The 19,381-nt window shown below is 46.5% G+C and overlaps 2 protein-coding genes across 2 annotated transcripts; one reads left to right on the top strand and one right to left on the bottom strand.

Moving 5' to 3' along the window:
• Positions 1-202: 202 nt before the first annotated feature.
• Positions 203-12,475, bottom strand: top3a (DNA topoisomerase III alpha). Its single transcript, XM_035398994.1, has 18 exons — positions 11,627-12,475; positions 11,260-11,319; positions 10,546-10,619; positions 10,371-10,446; positions 9,968-10,076; positions 9,499-9,642; positions 8,598-8,768; positions 8,166-8,266; positions 5,638-5,712; positions 5,448-5,530; positions 5,143-5,350; positions 4,437-4,622; positions 3,905-4,034; positions 2,974-3,087; positions 2,461-2,626; positions 1,982-2,128; positions 1,493-1,615; positions 203-1,382 (listed from the first exon to the last, which is right to left on the bottom strand). Exons 1-18 carry the CDS (start codon positions 11,813-11,815, stop codon positions 203-205), a joined length of 3,336 nt encoding a protein of 1,111 aa, XP_035254885.1. The 5' UTR covers positions 11,816-12,475.
• Positions 12,476-12,569: 94 nt separating this feature from the next.
• Positions 12,570-19,352, top strand: LOC118216479 (guanine nucleotide exchange protein smcr8a-like). Its single transcript, XM_035397652.1, has 2 exons — positions 12,570-15,391; positions 16,398-19,352. Exons 1-2 carry the CDS (start codon positions 13,098-13,100, stop codon positions 16,852-16,854), a joined length of 2,751 nt encoding a protein of 916 aa, XP_035253543.1. The 5' UTR covers positions 12,570-13,097; the 3' UTR covers positions 16,855-19,352.
• The last annotated feature ends 29 nt before the right edge of the window (positions 19,353-19,381 follow it).

The following is a 19,381-nucleotide window of genomic DNA, read 5'->3' as shown; positions in this document are numbered from 1 at the left end:
TCGTGACACAGCCCACAGGTTCTGGCTCTCTTGGGTGCGGACGCCTTGTTCGGGACGGCCCTGGCCTTCTTCTTCGCAGGGACACCCCCAGCTCCTCCTCCAAAACCTCCTCCTCCTCCTCCAAAACCTCCTCTTCCTCCAAAACCTCCTCCTCCTCTTCCTCCAAAACCACCTCCTCCTCCTCCAAAACCTCCTCCTCCTCCTATTTCAACAGAAAGAGGTCAAAGGTGAGTCGCATCTTTCCTCCAGCACAAACGAGGGGCACACACAGCTGACAGAGACGTGCAGGAGACGCACCTGGAGGGTGGTTCTCATCCGCCCACTGGAAGAAGCCGCAGCTCTGCTCCTGCGGCCTGCAGCAGGTGTGGAACTGCCGGCCCTTGTTGGGCCCGTCCTTCCCCACGGTCCGGGTGACGGCCGGCTCGTTGCAGTTGCACATGGTGGCCCCCCCTCCGCCCCCGCCCCCGCCCCCGCCCCCGCCCCTGCCGCCGGCCAGGGGTCTGCCGAAGCCGCCGCCGCCGCCGTTCTGCTGCGTTTGCCCGCCAAAGACCGCGGGCGGCCTGGGGAGCCGAGGGGTCTGACCGGGCAAGCCCCCGCCCCCGCCCCCGCCCCCCGCCCGCGCGGACGTCCCGCCGGGCTCGTCCGCCCACTGGAAGAAGCCGCAGCACTGCTCCTGCGGCCTGCAGCAGGTGTGGAACTGCCGGCCCTTGTTGGGCCCGTCCTTCCCCACGGTCCGGGTGACGGCCGGCTCGTTGCAGTTGCACATGGTGGCCCCCCCTCCGCCCCCGCCCCCGCCCCCGGCCAGGGGTCTGCCGAAGCCGCCGCCGCCGTTCTGCTGCGTTTGCCCGCCAAAGACCGCGGGCGGCCTGGGGAGCCGAGGGGTCTGACCGGGCAAGCCCCCGCCCCCGCCCCCGCCCCCACCCCCGCCCCCCGCCCCGCCGGGCTCGTCCGCCCACAGGAAGAAGTTGCAGCTCCCCGCGTTGCACTTGTAGAACTGCCGGCCCTGGTTGGGCCCCTCCTTGCGCACGGTCAGAAGGACGGCGTCCTGCCCGCAGTTACACACGGTGGCGCTGTTGCCACCACCAGCAGTGGCCGCCGGGGGCGACGCCCACGCGGGAGGGGGCGACGCCCACACGGGTGGGGGGGGCCCAGGGGCCGGAGGCCTGCCACCACCCTCCGCTCTGGGCTGTGGGCGGGGCCGTGGCTGCCTCGAGTGAGCCCCCGACGTGCCATTGGCCGCCTGGCTGGCCGTGTCACTTCCTCCTCTCAGGTACCTCAAGTTCAGGACCTCTCTGAGCGTGTCGTCACATCCGCCGATGCAGCCCACAAACTCCAGTGGCATTGTGGGAGGCAGGCTGCCCCTCTTGAACTTGAATTTCAGCCTGTGCCCAAAACACACAACACGATGCTGACCTCACGACAGCGTACACTGAAACGACTGTAAAAGAGGATAATGCTGTTACCGTAGCAACCAAAGCGGTTTAACACGCACATGTGCACAGGATTCGGTTGGCAAGTGGGGCAGACGGCTTCGTCTCTGCTGACCTCCTGGACTGAGTCGGGGAACCACACCACAGTCTTGCATCCTGGGTAACCCATACACGTCAGGAACTTCCTGGAGATCGAGAGAGAACATCGCTACTACTTGAACGCACTATGGGAGGTTATATTGGGGGGGCGGGGGGGAGACCAAGACAGTGTGCAGTTTGTAGCAGCCTTGTACCCACTTGCCTTGGCCTGGGCTACAGATGTCCAATCAAATACTTTCCCCGGGTTCCTCTTTTTATTTATTTAGCATACTTGTTTATTTCCTTAGTCCAGCATCCAGATTGACTTTCATAGCATACTTTAAAAAAAGAAAACCCATTGCTGTATTCTGGGTGCGATTTAGAGTACGCTGTCATGCACGCAGCAGGACTGCTCCCACTGGAAACTGAGACACATTCTTACAGTGAATCCCGACAGTAGCTAAACCGCCTACCCTACGCCGTCCTTCTTCGTCTTCAGCACCATGTCCCTGTTGCACTGCGGGCACTTCCGCACGGGCATGGGCATCTCCATCTGCTCCTCTTCCTGAGCCGAGATCTCCTGCGCCGCGCCCAGGTAAGTGGAGAGCGCCTCGTCCAGCCTGGGAAGCAGAGAGTCTCATCACCTGAGCGACGGGGGGGGGGGGCGGGGGGCTTGGGACCGGCCACACCACAGGCTTTTAGCTTTGCTTTTACTTCCCGTTTGCATCTATTTACTTCCCGCATGCATTTATTTACTTCCTGTTTGCATTTATTTACTTCCCATATGCATCTATTTACTTCCTGTATGCTTTTATTTACTTCCTATATGTATTTATTTACTTCCCGCATGCATTTATTTACTTCCGGTATGCATTTATTGACTTCCTGTATGCATTTATTTACTTCCGGTATGTATTTATTGACTTCCTGTATTCAGGAAAGGTGGACTCACTTCTTGGCCTTCCTCACAGACTCTATGAAGATGGCCTTGTACTTCTGCACGTAATGCCGGAGCACCTCGTCCTTGTTCTTCCTGCCCTCGCAGATGAGCTTGAGGTCGGCCTCCAGCTCTGCCCTCAGATCCGGCTTGGACATCTCGTAGCCCATCGAGTTGTAGCCTGCAGGGGGCGATCGTGTGATGCAGGGGTGTCCAATCTTACCCGAAAAAGGGTCGGTGTGGTGTGGCGGCAGGTTTTTTGTTTTAGACCAGCACTACAACACCTTATTCAACTATTAGTGGTCTTCACTCATGACCCTGATAAGTACAATCAGGAGTCTTAGTGGTGGGCTGAAACAATAAAACCTGCACCCACGCCGGAGGTCTTTCCAGATAAGATTGGACACCCCTGGTGTAATGGAACGTCCCTCGACGAAGGAAATTCAAGTCTTCCCACCGTTCTCAAAGAGCTACTCTCTCCATACAGTGTAATTCTGCATCAGAGTCTACAGTCACAGACTGACTCACCTTCAACCAGGCCCATGCCCAGCTCTCCAGGGAGGAACCTCTGGTCGGGCGTCAGCCCCACGTACGTGCGGCTCTTGATGGTCTCGATGTGCTCTGCGTGGGTCGCGTCAGTGCCTGAAGGCCAAGGAAAAATTCAATCAATCAAACTTTATTTATGTCGCGTATTTCACGGCGATTGTCACAATGCACTTCACGGACGACCCTGGCCTAGACCCCCAAAGGACCAAGCCTAAAGCTTAAACAGTGGCAAGGAAAACCTCCCTGTGACAGATGGGAAAAAAACCTTGGAAGGAACCAGGCTCAAGGGGGGGGGGGGGGGGGGGGGGACCCATCCTTCTCTGGTCTGATCCAACCTGTTGGATCTTCACAACTGTGGTCACTTCGTTTAAAAAAGGAAGCTCAGTGTGGCGGTGATGTAATGTGGCGTGGTCATTAGACCTGGCTCACATACGTCTTTGAAATACATTTCTAATTCTTTTGACGCTGGTAAAAATTTTAAGAGATCCCTGAAGATCCCTTATTATGTCATGAACCAAAACAGCCATATGCCTATATATGCAGAATTTGTTCTGAATAGCAGCATACATACACAAGGTGTTCTTTTAAAACTCGTAAATCTTCAGGAATTTTACTGGAAGGTTTTAAGAACTGAATGTCCCTGCTTGGTGGTTCAGGAGCTGGCGGGCTCGCACGCGACACAAAGGTCAAATAAAACACTACACCAAACAGAACTGTGTTTCCAAACTGAAAACACAGTTATTTATAGCTAGCGTGAAATCCGACGTACTGTGTTGCACCCTGAAGGACAACTTTAAAGCAGTATCAAACGGTCTCAAAGAACAGCCATGAATAATTATTAAATTATTATTATTGTTATTATTTTAAAAAGAATAAAGTTTCACAGAGTTTCCAAGCGGCAGTGGCACTGTACCGATGCCGTGTTTCTCCATCAGGGCGATGAGGTCAGCCTCGCTCAGCAGCTGCGGAGGACTGGTCTGCCCGTCCACCATCTCGATGGCGGTGGGCTGGAACTGGGTGCCTTGTTCGTACGTGGGAATGACCTGGGGGACGAGGATATGACACACACACACACACACACACACACACACACACACCCCACATCAGATCAGCGTGGGTAAGGCCTTAGCTGCAGGTGAGCAGGTGAGTCGGTGTGGGTACAGGCTCTCATTTTAGCCCAGCACCGAGGCACCTGATTCTACTTATCAAGGTCTTGAGTTGAAGACCATGATTGGTTAAATAGTTACATCTGGTGTCTTAAGTCCTGGGCTAAAACAGAAGCCTGCACCCACACTACTGGCCCTGTTCACATAAGATTGGACACCCCCCTGATGTAGGCAGCCTTTATGTTCGACTCAGAAAGACTTTACTGGAAGAGATAAGAACATAATAAAATTCTACTGTTGGGTTGCCACGGTATCTTCAGATCTGGTGGCTAACTGTACCTTGGTCGACCATCTGTCATAGGGGTACACGTCCAGGTAGTTCCTGGCTATGATCATCAGCCCATGTGCGGCAAACTTCTCCTGAGCAATGCTGATGTCGACCGTGGTCTCTTGCCCCACTGCATCCTGGGAGCAGCAGGCCAGGAAGTGACGTACGATGAACTCGTACAGCCGCTGCTCGTTTCCCTGTTGGACAGACAGCTTTAAAATGAACTCCCATAATGCATGAGTAAAGGGTCAATGCGCATTGAGCAATGTACACTCTACGGCTTTTTAGATGTCATCTGACCTTCCGAGTTCACAGATTACACTAACAATCTGAAATGTAATAGTGTCGGGGAAGTAAGCATGTTGTTTTTCTGAATCCATCAGTTCCAACAGTCAATGCCCTTGTTAAAATGTTCAGCACACTGAATACTGAACACAAGTGGTATTGCATGCTAAAACCCCCTCACTTAACCTACACCTAAAATACATTTTGTGTGATTTAATTTTATAATTATTATCCTAAATGACAATTATCAATTTAACCACCAAATTCGTTGATAGGTCAGATGAACAGAAACTTGGTGGAATCAACCAAACCAGCATACTTTGAATGGACCATGAACTAGTTTGAATGTTCGCCCTATCCAATTGTATTGTCCGTCTCATGAAGGCCGTAATCCAAACACTAGATATCGGACCGCGGAATCACCGAATTCACCTGCAGGTTGCTTGTGTATTTGGTGGGGTGAATAGGAGGATGGGCCTGGTCAGACTTGTTCCCATTTCGGGGGGTGGGGCCGCCCCGCTCCAGAATGCCCCTGGCGAACGGCCCCCAGTTGGCGTCCTGCGTCTGCTGCTCCACCAGAGGGGTCAGGTTCAAGGTATTTGGAAACATATTGGTCTCCGTACGGGGATAGCTGATGAACCTATCACACAGCAGACAAGGACCACCGGTTTAAAAATCACACCTACGTTCTGCTCCTCTGCAGCACCACAGACTGATCAGGAAGCAGAGCAGCTCACCCCTGAGTGTACAGCTTTTCAGCGATCTTCATCGTCTCTTTAGCACTTATTCTCAGTTTGCGGGAGGCCAATTTCTCAAGTTCCTACGTGAAAGAAACATTTAAAATTATTTCTCAAGTGTGAACGAACTCTCAAAGTCGGAATGAATACGACGACACCAGAAGGGCGTTGGCTTTTAATCCGTACTTACTACAGTGTCAAGAGGTAAAGGCCGCCACTTGCTTTTGGGTTTACTCGTCACAGCGTCAACCGTTGCTATGGGATCCTGGGAAGAAGAATTAAGCCGTGAGACTGCAGCACTGCACCCCAGCCCCAGGAACAACGGATGATGCTCCCACTGTACCTGCTTACACCGAAGGCTCCAGTAGCGCAGAATCTGTTTGCATATGCGCCTCTTCCGTCAGACCAAAACATACATTTTGTCTTGAGCGCGCGCGCACACACGCACGCACGCAGCGCAGGTCTGATGACTCGGCTGAACGATTAACTAAAATACGACCCTTTCCCTTATACAGGAGTTAAAAGTAGTACACCGCACGTCATTCTGTAACCCGGGCAACGCGAACCGTGTCGTCTTCCTAATTCCAAGACCCAATTGTGAAAGCGCACGTGCCTTCAAGGCAACCACGTCCGCCCGAATCCTGCTGCCCCAGATTGCAATGCTTTATGTCACCGTACAACCTCAGCCTCTGAGAACTAATCTGCTGTGTAAAAGTTGTGCAAGTCGCTCTGGATAAGAGCGTCTGCTAAGCGCCTGTGACGTGATGTAACGCTACACAGGTGTTGCGCTCCAGGGTTCACTGCTAATCACTCGGAGACAGGTTATAGACGTGGGCTATCCTCAAAACCCATTCCCACTATCATCAGAGACTGGAAAGTGTGTCATCAGTCTCAAACAGTCTTACAGCCCTGCTGCTCAATGTCCATTATATTACATTACAGGCACGTAGCAGACGCTAAATTTGCACAACTTGTACACTGTGTTTACATTGCATCCATTTATACAGCTGGATATACACTAAAGCAATTCAGATTAAGTACCTTGCTCAAGGGCACAACGGCAGTGTCCCACCTGGGAATTGAACCTACGACCTTTAGGTTACAAGACCAGCTCCTTACCCATTGTACTACGCTGCCCCCAATGTCCCTCTCTACTTGCTAACCAAGAATCAGCTGGACCAGCCTAACAGCGATTAAACCAGTTGTAATGACGTTATAAACCTTAAAGATCTTCAAAATAAAATTTACCAACATGATTTCATCAAATGCTAAATAAAACCAGTCCAGTTAGCCCTTAATTAAATGAATGCTTTAATTACACATTTTAAACAGACAACTATTAAAATCCGACACAATATTTACTGCCCCTAGATGGCAATGTTGACAACGCTGCTTAAAATGTTTCGACTGCCTTGTAACCATTTTGTACAGCGTCTGATAAATCCCTGTAATGTAATGTAAAATTCAATCATTTATACATTTGATATTCTCAATTATTTATACTGACAATACTACTGTTGGAAGATTAGTTTACAAAGATTCATAAACTTGCTCATCTGTATACATAAGCTCATCCAAGTCTATCAAAACTTGTCAGAGTAGAAGACAATTCAAATGACTCAGCTAAATGATTAACTAAACTTTCCTGTTTTCATTATACAAAAGTTCAAAGTACACAGCATCCTTGTGAAAGCCAACAGACAATTTTAGAAACAATACACTCAATATCCAGCGCAAATTCAGGACTGTTACACCTGCAGTCCATCCACACACACTGGAACAGAGCCTTAAGAGATACCAGACCGTGGGGCCCATCCACACACTGGAACAGAGCCTTAAGAGATACCAGACCATGGAGCCCATCCACACACTGGAACAGAGCCTTAACAGATACCAGACCGTGGGGCCCATCCACACACTGGAACAGAGCCTTAACAGATACCAGACCGTGGGGCCCATCCACACACTGGAACAGAGCCTTAACAGATACCAGACCAGGGGGCCCATCCACACACTGGAACAGAGCCTTAACAGATACCAGACCAGGGGGCCCATCCACACACTGGAACAGAGCCTTAACAGATACCAGACCGTGGGGCCCATCCACACACTGGAACAGAGCCTTAACAGATACCAGACCGTGGGGCCCATCCACACACTGGAACAGAGCCTTAACAGATACCAGACCGTGGGGCCCATCCACACACTGGAACAGAGCCTTAACAGATACCAGACCATGGGGCCCATCCACACACTGGAAAAGAGCCTTAACAGATACCAGACCGTGGGGCCCATCCACACACTGGAAAAGAGCCTTAACAGATACCAGACCAGGGGGCCCATCCACACACTGGAACAGAGCCTTAACAGATACCAGACCAGGGGGCCCATCCACACACTGGAACAGAGCCTTAACAGATACCAGACCGTGGGGCCCATCCACACACTGGAACAGAGCCTTAACAGATACCAGACCAGGGGGCCCATCCACACACTGGAACAGAGCCTTAACAGATACCAGACCGTGGGGCCCATCCACACACTGGAACAGAGCCTTAACAGATACCAGACCAGGGGGCCCATCCACACACTGGAACAGAGCCTTAACAGATACCAGACCGTGGGGCCCATCCACACACTGGAACAGAGCCTTAAGAGAGAAGACACAAGTGTGTGGCTTTAACAAAACGCAAGTAGTCCGGGCAGGTAGGCCCATACCTCCATACAAATCTGGTAGAGGACGAGACAGGCCGTGTGACTGAAGAGGCGGTGTCTCTTCCAGCCGAATTCCACCTCTTCTTCGCCCATCTCGTGGGTGACTGCGGGAAACAGGGGTCATGTGAGGTCATGGGCGGCAGTGTAGCACAGTGGGTAAGGAACTTCGCTTTTAACCGAACTGGTCATAGGTTTGATTCCTGGATAAGGCCCTGCCATTGTACCATTGAGCAAGGTACTTAACCTGCATTACTTCAGTATGTATCCAGCTGCATAAATGGATAAAATGTAAAATGATACGTAAACGTTGTGGAAGTCCCTCTGGATAAGAGCGTCTGCTAAATGCCTGTAATGTAATGTAATGTAATGCAACGTCAGCTATGGCACGAGCACACACATTCTTGCACAGGAAGCCTACCGCCATCATGAGAATACCTTTGATTTTGAAAAAGGTCTCGGGAATAAAGGCCTGGATGGCCTTAAATCTCTCCACCACAAATCCCAATGTGGGAAACTGACAGCTGCCATAGCTGATGAGCTGATTGGACAGCGAGGCGGGGAAGATCTTCTGCAGACGTAGAGTCTGGAATCTGGTAAACGATGCTCCTGGATAAGAATAAAAAAACCCAGTTACCTCCAGAAATTTGCAGGTATTTCAAAGAAATGACAGATTAGCAAATGGCAAAACTTGGGAAACAGCTTTCATGTATGAAGAGATTCGTTGGTGCACTAATGAAGGTCATCTATTGGCCCAAAATATCTGCATTTTTGGCTCTCGTTGTCTTTTGTGCACTTACTATTAGGGAACTAGTGATTAACCTGACAAAAAAGAAGACCCATACATTCTGTTAAAAAGACATTTTAAAAAAACATGCTAAATAATAACAATTATTAATAATAATAATAATAATAATAATAATAATAATAATAAAGCCTCTCAGACCCAAGATTGCTTTACAAACTCATAAATACAGGTAAAATTCATAAATATATATATAGAATTAAAAAACATAAAACTAAGAATAAAACAATAGAAGACCGGAAAAATAAGGTACATGTACAGACAATAAAATAACATGGCATTTGATGTTATAATTATAAAATGTTTTTATGAATGCATTATATACAGGGCTCCCGTGAAAAAGAGACTTTGGCCCCAGTGGGACTTCCCTGAACTAAAGGAAATTTAAAAAAAACAAAACAAATGAGAACAGATAGGTAGGCAGACAGACGGAGAGGATATGACCCCTGCCCTAAAGCAATTAAGATGCGTCTCTATAGACGAGATAAACATATCCTCTCAAAGGCGAAACGCCGGAGCTGTAAAGCCGTTCACCGATGCGAAGGTCGAGCTCCTGCCTGACGTCGACGGCGTCGCTGACGTTGACGTCCGGCTGGGTCAGGGACTCGCAGGCCCTACGAATGGAGTTCGGGGTGATTTCGGAGAAGCGCGCCCTGAACACCTGAATGTTCGGTTTCACTGCAATGAAAAGGACACATTTTCAGCGCACTCTTTTAACATGAGAGAAGCACCCAGCCACCTGGACGGACGAGCATAATCATACAGTATGTGTGTTTTTTTTTTTTTTTTTTACTATGACCTCAAGAGTTAAGGTAATTAACTACTGCTATGGTTTCTGCGTCTGTTCTATCGTGAGAAGCATTTAATGCCTTTAATGTTACAATAATGTTACTTATAAGATCCTTGCCCGGAATTTGCAGTTAAGGTCAAAATCTATCACAGGCTGTAAAAAAAAAAGTAAAAAAAAGAAAAAGAAAAAAAGAACCAAAAATGCAACAGTCACCTGCTTTACAGACATCAATGACTTCAAAGCCAATGTTTTCTCCTTCTCGGTCACAGTCAGTCCATATAACAAGAGCCTGACACTGACGAATCTCTCTCTCAAGGGTCCTCTGCAGCACATTCACACAACACCCAGGCGTAAAACACACAACAAAACTGAATATATTTCATTTTGGAATCGATATACCCATTACGTATGCCTTTGTAATTCAACTGCAGTAGTCAAGTAGGCAGAGGTTGTAATAACTGAGAATCACGCTCAAGCAAAAGCACTTCTTCAATAAATGAGGAGAAAAATATGAATCTGATCAGTTAAATTACTGATTGCCTTTTGCTGATATTGGATGTGCATACTCCAGGGACTGATCTCAACAATGTTATCATATGACAAAACAGAAAAACACCTTAATCTGGACAAAGTTTTCAGGGCAATGCTTTTCCACTTCTGCATCGAACAACAGAACTGGATTGCAACTGTGCCTAAAACAGGAGAAAAGAGGGAAATTTACAACACCGATTTCATTGCAAGGACAAATAACCAGTTAAAGCCATTTATGTTTGAGAACAATATGAAATCACCATTTCTGAAAAGCAGAAGTGAATTCTAGTCCTAGCAGATGACCAGAGACGGATGTCATGGAAACAGTCAGATCCTGTAGCAATAAAGAAACACACCAAGTGAAACCACAGATCAGAGGCAATAATGAACTATACCCATAGAACCGTATAAAAATTGTATACCACATGACCATTACAGACCATTGTAGACCATTACAGTGAGAAAGAAAACAATAATTAAAATGTTTTAAAGGGTGCTTCCATGAAGATAACACATAACGGATCTATCTTTCAGTGTAAGAGCCACCAATTCCACTGTCAAATCATTCAATGTTAAACTGTACCAAAAAAAAAAGTATTCTACACACATGCATCTCAACACTTAGGCTACTTTGAGTACAAAATGAAAAAACTGTTAAGCATCTTTCCTCTGCAAGAATATCTATGTCACACAAAGGCCCAAGGGGTTGAAAGTTTCCTGTGCTATAAACCTCAAACGCAGAGCACATACTTCTTGTTTTAACAATGTTAAACAAATAAATATATACATAACATGAACATTTCAGAAAATCAAAGTGTCAAAAATCAACATCGCACATGACGGATCAGGACCGAATATAAATTTGAATGCAATCTTTGGAATACAATTTCGTCCATTAGCCATTCATCACCCCTCGTTATTCCTCAGTTCTTCAACAGTATAAGCATGTTTAAACAATCTAAAATAAAACATACCTGTCCAAAGAGGTGATATTCATATTCATAGATTTTATTGTACACTGAAAAGCCTTCTCTCTGAAAATGAAGACAATTCAAAGTAGGATCAAGTGATGGAAATGTTTCAGCAACCACAGAGAATATTTCTTAAAATATACAAGATATTAGTTTTAAGTCGTTATTAGTTTGGCAGACGTCGTTTAAATGTGTTCCTCAAATCGTTAATCGAGAGGATTATAGCAAGCGAACGTCAATCAAAAAAGAAAGTGGCAATAACCAAAGAACAATTGTAAAGCTAACAATTGTAAAGTTTATTGGAAAAAGATAGCAATTAGCAGTCCAATACAGACAGTTATACTCGCTATTTAGCAACTGAAATACTGACCCTCCGTGCTCTCCCGTTTGACATGATCTCTGCTATCCCTTTGGCAGCGTCGTTTTTCTCAGCCACGCAGAGGACTTTCTTAATCTGAGTTCTCCGGATCATATCAGCGGAATTATGTCTGCAAAGCCTATTCTGAACGGTCAATCTTAATCCACGCAAAATAAACGATCTTTCAATTACGTAGATCATTCTAATCTATCTGCTAGTTTTGCGAGTAATCTCGATACGAAGTAAAGCCATGTCACGGACTGTTTTAAACTCTGTAATCTCAAAAAACAGTTGCAATTAGACCTAGCTAGTTTGCTAGGTATAGACTATAGACTATATCACATCCAACCAAGACAACTTCAGTTTACTAGCTAGCTAGTTCAATTTCCAGTGCTAGTTTAAATTAGTGACATGTTCGGGCCTTCATGTAATCTGGTTTATGATTAAAATCGTTAATGCTAAACTACATCGGATAAAATTACGTTTGCTGGCCTGCTAACGCTACGTAGCTAGCTAGTTTACTTATTGCTGGTCATTTCAACTGCGCTAGCTCAAAAAGTGTCACCAAAACGTACTTTACAGGCTAGTTGGCAAAATGGCAATGCATGACTAAAACTTAAACACGAACTGACTATCTATCTGCCTAGGTTTGTTAGCTCGTTATGGAAATATTTTACCTTTCTGATTAACACATGACTTTCTGTAGTTTACAAATTCGGCGCCTGTAAACGATTGTCGCAAAAGCCTGTCGCAAAGCAGTCTAGCGTGAAACTACCATCCCAGATGCGTAATAGTATTGTAATGTCTTATCACAGCCATGAAGAAATTAAATAATATTTGCCACCACGTCATATTAAGAAAATAGTCCATAGTCTAATGTCTGGAGCAGTTTAATATCATGAGAGAAAATTTAGTCACTTCCTTGTCGTAACGATTAAAATAGTCACATGGGTAGCGAGCCGTACACTCACAAGTATGGCCGCTTTTCCTACTGCTACTTTCTGTCAAACCTGCATTGAGTTCTGTGTTGCTTTGCCTGTTTACTTGCAATGATACACTACGGTAAATCTGAATTGACTGATTTATCCGTCGGACGAAAGCGTATTTCAAAAGCGACTTCCAGTGAATGACTAATTAATTAACAAAGCTAACGTTAGCTGGTTTGCTAGCTGCTGCTTGTGTTATCCATGATGAGCTTGCTTTGATTTGCAGTATGAATCCGTTGATAATGAACAGTAATGTCATCGGCTTTGACACCGCGACTGCTAATATTATTATAGCCTTTGAAATTGCATGCAATATCGACTGACCGGAACGGTGCGTTATATAATGTTAGACGATAGATTTACAACCGAAAATTTATATTAAAGCTAGATAAGCTAGTTAATTACGTTTTTTGTATTACTACGCAAAATGTGAAGACAGTCTCCAAAAGTATAGAATGGTAGCCTTCTCTCCATGTTATTTGTAAAATACTGGCAATATGATTGGCTCACCTGACTTGGTGGCATTTACCAAAGATGATGACTTTGGGGAAGCATATGTGGACCCCTGCTTGCTGCCAGAAGAGTTTTCAGTGCCTCTTTTCACACATGCTGGAAATTCCAATCCTTGGTCAAAGACGTCCTATGCTAAATTTGCCCGGGATTTTATTCTCATATCTGAGTTTTCAGAACAAGTCGGTCCGCAGCCCTTACTTACCATCCCGGATGAATCTAAGGTGTGCGGAACGTTTGATCTGAACTATTTTTCTCTCCGGATCATGTCTGTGGATTACCAGGCCTCTTTTGTGGGACACCCCCCGGGGTGCAACTACCCAAAACTCAATTTTGTGGAGGACTCAAAGGTTGTACTCGGAGATTCTAAAGAAGGGGCATTTGCGTACGTCCATCACCTCACCCTCTACGACCTGGAGGCCCGTGGTTTCGTTCGGCCTTTTTGCATGGCTTACATTTCGGCCGACGAGAGGAAGATCATGCAGCAATTTCAGGAGCTCTCCGCTGAGTTTTCCAAGGCCTCGGAGTGCTTGAAGACGGGAAACCGGAAAGCCTTCGCAAGCGAGCTGGTCAAGAAACTGAAGGACCTTGAATACACCAGAACTGTGCTGCATAAGGAGACCGAGCTGCAGAAGAAAAACAGCGGGTGCTATTCAACGCAGGTGATTGATAAAGCCAACGAGCTGGCAAACGTCGAAAAATCCATATACGAACACAGAGACCTCCTGAGGCAGATCACATCCTACCCAAGCAGGAAGAGGAGAGACTGTGAGTTTTCCCAGGAGTCGGACAATCCTGCGAACACGGCCGAAATGGACAAGAAGCCCACGCCCACAGAATGTTCCCCGGAGGGTACAGCTGAGGTTATCGGTGGTAAGCGCAGACCCTCTTACACCCCTCAGCTTATAAAAGGGAAGTCGGCAAAGTGCTTCGATAAGAGGCTGAAAACACTCGAGGAGCTCTGCGATTCTTACTTCTTCCACCAGACGATGGAACAGCTGAGACTGATCGAGAGCGCTTTCCGAGGAGACCTGTGCTACATTTACACCAATCGGATCAACCAGGCCTTGCTGAAGAAACAGAAAATCACAAACTTCCTCTACGAAGAGTGCAGCGATTGGGAGGACGAGGCGGCAGCGGTGGTTTCGAAACTGTCCCTTGCGGGGAATCTCCCACCTCCTCCCACCTCCCTGCTGTCGGCGGACCTCCCGAGCCCAGCGGTGACGCACGCTAACGTGGAAGCAGCGGCGTCTGACGTGGAGAAGCTTCCGGAAGCGGAGCTGACCGAGTCCAGCCCCAGTGACCTCACCCAGGAAAATTCCGACGAAGGCACCGACGCAGAAACGAAGGGGAGCAGGCGGAGCAGCGGCGAGAACGTGGTAGTGACTGGGCCAGAGGGACGCGAAAGAAACTCGGAAATCCCAGTCGACCTTCGGGCGTTCTGTGGCGAAGCCGTCGAGGGTGACTCAGTCAGCACGGGGACCGAGGGCGAGGACGCCGCCGAGCAGGTAAGCGCCACGGATTTATCTACGCCTGAACACCGCGGAGCGTCTTACCGAAGTGCCGCTTATGAGCAGGAGCCTTCTGTGAAGGTCGACGGCGACGCAGGTGCAACTCACGAGCCGGAATCTCCCGATCTCACTCCGGACGTGGACTCGAATGACGACGGCGTCTCAGAAACGGGCGCTGCGGTCCGAGCGGATGCCTCGTGCTGCATGGGACAGGAAAGGCTCCAGCATGAAGACGCCTCCCCTGAGCCGGCGGAGGACGGCTTTGCTGATAAAGTGGTCAAGCAGGAGCCCCAGTCCTGTCTGCAGGGGGACCTCGCCCTCGGCAAGGCGGCGATTTCCGAGGCCCCCCCCGCCGGACTTTCGCCCTACGAGCTGAACTCCGACGGTCTCCCGGACGAGATGTTCAGGTTGAACCTCGACGACATCTCTGACACTACCAGCTTCATGAGCACCTCCACTAATTCCGACAGGCTGTCATCTCCCTGTCACTATAGCAACCCAGTTACCATGAAGCAAAAGAAAAGGGCCGGGCAGAGTGCCCTGAGGTTCATCAGGCAGTACCCATTTTCCCAGCAGGCTATATTCTGTGTCCTGACAGGAAGGACCCTGGTGGTTGTGGGAACTGATGAAAAGACTGTGAGGAAGCTGGTGAACGCCTTATCTATTTTTGTTCCGAATCATGGCAAGTACGGCGAAACGATCCAACCTTGGCTCTCCTCTCCTTTCCAACTGACAGATCTGCAGAACTGGAAGCTCATTGGCCTTCACAGGTAATATTTCAAAAGTTAAAAAAAATATCAAATGAAATGTAAATAAAATTTTGAAAATTGAGGGCATAATTACAAGTGATTGATGTTTAGTAAGAGTTTCAGTTTCCATATGTGTCTTTTTACTGCTTGTTCATCTGCTTGACCTCCAGCTCTGAGATGCATCTAACATTTACTCACATCACGTACGAACTGGATGACGTGAGTGCATTATGTAGCTTCTCAAGAGCATGTGATGCGACTCCTAACTGTGGAAAACTTCAACACAGAGCAGGTGGTAGTTCCACTGCAGCTTACAGTAGATAACCAGTGGATGTCGTTGTAATTTGGACGTAAAGTCACCTTTGTTATTTAACTCTCAGTGCATTTCTAACAAACAACATTAAACATGGTTATATTTTTTCTAGTTGAAATTTCATTTGACTCATGAAAAATATTTTGAACTTGAATCTGCAAGTGCTGTCCAGTAGTACATTGTAATACAGTTAATAACTGGTGAATGTAGGGATGTACCGTGAGATACAACATCCCATTTTAATTTTTGGGAATGGTTTGTTGCACAATTGATGTTGAGCTGTGCTCAGGCTGAGACTGAAGCTAGCAGTGCAGTGCAGTCAGAGGAAGTCTAACCCTAACCCTCGCAGCTGTTTCTCTCTGCGGCTGTGAAATATCTCAAGGACTGCACTGAATATAGATTTGAAAGATTGATGTCTTTATAAGCTTTATAAACGCAAGGACTTTTTCCATAATTCAATTTTTCTGAAGCCATTTTATTCAGAGATGTCAAATATATATCGTCTTCTTTGGATTAAAATAATTCTGAGAAATTGCTTCAGTTTATTTCTCGCCGGCCTGAATGAGCGAATGTCCATTGCTCGCGAAGGGTAACACACAGGCTATCAAGCGGGAACAACACCCAACTGTTCCTGTCCCCCCCCCCCCGTTTGAATGACTGAAATTTAAAAACGTGGCTCGCGCGTTTCCCCCCCCCTCCGTGTATTTCTGGCAGGATGGCTTCGCCTACAGGTTCCAGCATGCTCCACTCCCTGAGCCGCTACGCCCGCTACATCGCCGTTCTGGACGCCGACCAAAAGACGCTGCGCTGCCCGCCGTACGGGGGCTCCCTGATTGGCTGCATGGCGAACCACCGGACCCAGATCAAGCGCGGGAGCACCTACTTCATGCACGTGCACTGCGTGCTGACGCAGCTCTGCTCCAAGGCCTTCCTCTACACGTTCTGCCACCACCTCCACCTTCCCATCAGCCTCAGCGAGGACCCGGGGTGCGTGGCTTCCCGCAGGTCCGGCTTCCTGCACCAGCAGCTGGGCTACGGCGAGGAGGACAGCAGGGTCATCCAGTTCCTCTCGGAGCTCATAAAGCAGTCCTACCTGCAGGGGCCCGGCAGAACAGTCGGCCCCCCCACGTTTCGCTTCAGCTACATTCCCAGCTTCTTGCACAAAATTTAGGCGGGGGTGCTTCGCGCGCTGGATTGTAATTTTCGGGTTTTGTTGTTAAGGGTCCTGCTTCTGTCATACCCCTGGAGAGAACAGGAGACCAAGTTATTTTTTTTTAAAAATCATTCAGCCCTGTGATCCGGTAAGCATTGCAATGCAGCCGATAAGTTCCTTATTTCTGAGTTCTGAGGCATTTGCAGTTGTAGTTGGGGGGATAGATGTTTGTCATTGCAATGTAAATGCTATATAAACGTAATCAGGCCTGAAAATATTAACAAAACCGAATGATAGCCAGAGGAAAAACGGCAGAACTTCAAGACTAAGATTAACCATTTAAAAAAGTCTGCAACATGTTTGCTGTTAAATGTTGTCAAGAAAAAAAAAAAACCTACTTTCATAATTTATATTTATCAGCTAGGGGCAATGCTTTGTAGTGTACCATGTACTCCCTGGCGGGAAAAGGACCAAAAGCACAATAAAAGTGGAAATGTAGTTCTCTTTTTTGCTGATAAATAGAAATTTTGTAACCAAAACGAATACAATCCATATGAACTTATGTAATGTTATGGTGTACTTGCTGCCCTCTGGTAAGTGTTAGCTGTGCTTGAACTTGAATAATACTGCCATCAGCTATTTTAAACCAGCAGCTTTTTGAATCTGAAATCACGTAAAGAAATTTGATCGTATTTGGGAGTGAACTAAAAAAAGCAAAAAAAAAAGAAAAAGAAAAAGAAAATCTGCATCAGGCCTGTTCTGTTCATTGTTGACTGAAGGGACTCGTTTCACAAACATAAACTTGTCTTTATTGTAATATCTTTGAGTACAATGTCAGAACAGAAAAACAGTCAAGGCATTCATCTCTTCAATCCCACTCCTGTTTTTACTCCTTACCGACTGTAATGTCTGCCCTTTATCTATGCAGAACTACATGCTATCTTTTACAGGCCATCTTGCAATATTTTTAAAGAAAAGCCACAACTTTAAAAGAGTATCTTTAAAATTTAGTTACCTATATATCTCTTTTTTTTCCCATTTGGAGAATATCAAAACAATGATTATATATTACCAAATAGGGTAAGAATAGAATAGAATTACTGTTGGCATGCCTATTCATTTCACATCCATTTATTGGTGCAGTCAGGAAGCTCCCAGCTACCTGGGAAAGTGTATTTCCGTTCCATTTACATAAGCGTCTTATAAGTAATCAGGTTTTCTCGTCTTTGCCTCAGATGAAAGTTCAGGGCTCTTGAATGTTATGCATGTTACAAATCGTGTAATGTAGAGATTTGCTTCAGAATGTCAGTTTTCATGTTTAGAAGCACTTGACACAATCCTGTCCACAGCTCGATTGTAAAAGGGCCAGTGTTGTAGCTCACGTTCAGTAAAAAAAATGTTTGGATGTTAACGATATCGCTGCCGTCTTAATGTTTGTGAAGGTGTCTCAGTGTAAGTAGCTGTAGGTTTGTGGTGCCACATCGTCGCAGTTGGCTTGCTGTCTCTCCTAAATAAGCTTATCGATCTGGCTCCGGCTTTAGTACGTCTCCATAAATGGTAAAGGTCAGTTTGGTTTTAAAAGTTTTAAAGACAGATGATTGCCATGAGTGGTGATTCCCTGTTTCCGGGGATCACCGACACAAAGTCTGTGCCTCCGTGCCACCCTGCTTTTTCCACAGTAGTTGTAACCATTCGTCGATTAGCTTTTGTATTTTTGTATGGTCTCAGCTGTCTCGTCTTCTGTCTTGTCGTGGATGCATCCACATATATCTGCAACGAATGTCCCAGCAAACTCAGCCGACTGTTCAGCTTCTCTCAGATAAGATTACTTCTACAACGAACTCTGTACTCTCGAAAAGAAAATAGTTGTGTCTCGCACATCTTCACATACGTCATTCTTCTCCACTCTGTTGATAACGTACTCAGATCCTGCAGGAAGTGTGCAGTAAGCAGTTCTGAATGTAATTTTCAGAGAAGCCATATTATAGTTTGTCCTTTCAGTGAGTAGTGTGGAATGCCAGTGTGCCATTTTACCAACTGTGGTAAAACTGTGTGAAGCATATTTTCATATTTATTGGAAATGTTACTACTTTACAAACATGTTACTCAATCCTTGATTATGGGACTAGGGGTAACAGTGACTCCTGTATAAGGGACTTAACTCTAATTGCACAGGTCTTATTTTTTTTGGTTCTACACGTGCCTACACATGCAAATATTTTGTTCCCAAAAATATTACTTAAATGTTTTTAATTTACTGTTCTTTACAGTCCCCTTGTACTCGTCAAATCTCATAATGTAAAGCAGCAGTTTCTGTCCAGCATGAAGTCTTGTGTGGTGTAGCCTGTGTGAATGCAGTCACCGTCTGATTTTACAGTGTTTCCGTAGGCAACAGGGTTGTTTTATCGATCTTTTGAAGTTAATTTTTAATATGTATGTTTTCTGCTGAAAATGTTGTAAACACATGGGGGGAAAATATCCCTATTTTAATCGTATAATAAAAGGAGTAAAATTGTCCCACTCTCCAAGTCCTATTTATTTCTCA

Source organism: Anguilla anguilla, chromosome 17 (assembly GCF_013347855.1).
Source record: "Anguilla anguilla isolate fAngAng1 chromosome 17, fAngAng1.pri, whole genome shotgun sequence".
NCBI lineage: Eukaryota > Metazoa > Chordata > Actinopteri > Anguilliformes > Anguillidae > Anguilla > Anguilla anguilla.
This window is presented reverse-complemented; position numbering and strand designations above follow the sequence as displayed.

Coding starts and splice junctions, on each gene's coding strand:
- LOC118216479 (XM_035397652.1), top strand. CDS start 13,098: ATGATTGGCTCACCTGACTTGGTGGCATTTACCAAAGATGATGACTTT. Junction 15,392..16,397: donor AAGCTCATTGGCCTTCACAG/GTAATATTTCAA, acceptor TATTTCTGGCAG/GATGGCTTCGCCTACAGGTT.
- top3a (XM_035398994.1), bottom strand. CDS start 11,815: ATGATCTACGTAATTGAAAGATCGTTTATTTTGCGTGGATTAAGATTG. Junction 9,643..9,967: donor CATTGATGTCTGTAAAGCAG/GTGACTGTTGCA, acceptor TTTTCATTGCAG/TGAAACCGAACATTCAGGTG. Junction 5,713..8,165: donor TCTACCAGATTTGTATGGAG/GTATGGGCCTAC, acceptor TCTTCTTCCCAG/GATCCCATAGCAACGGTTGA.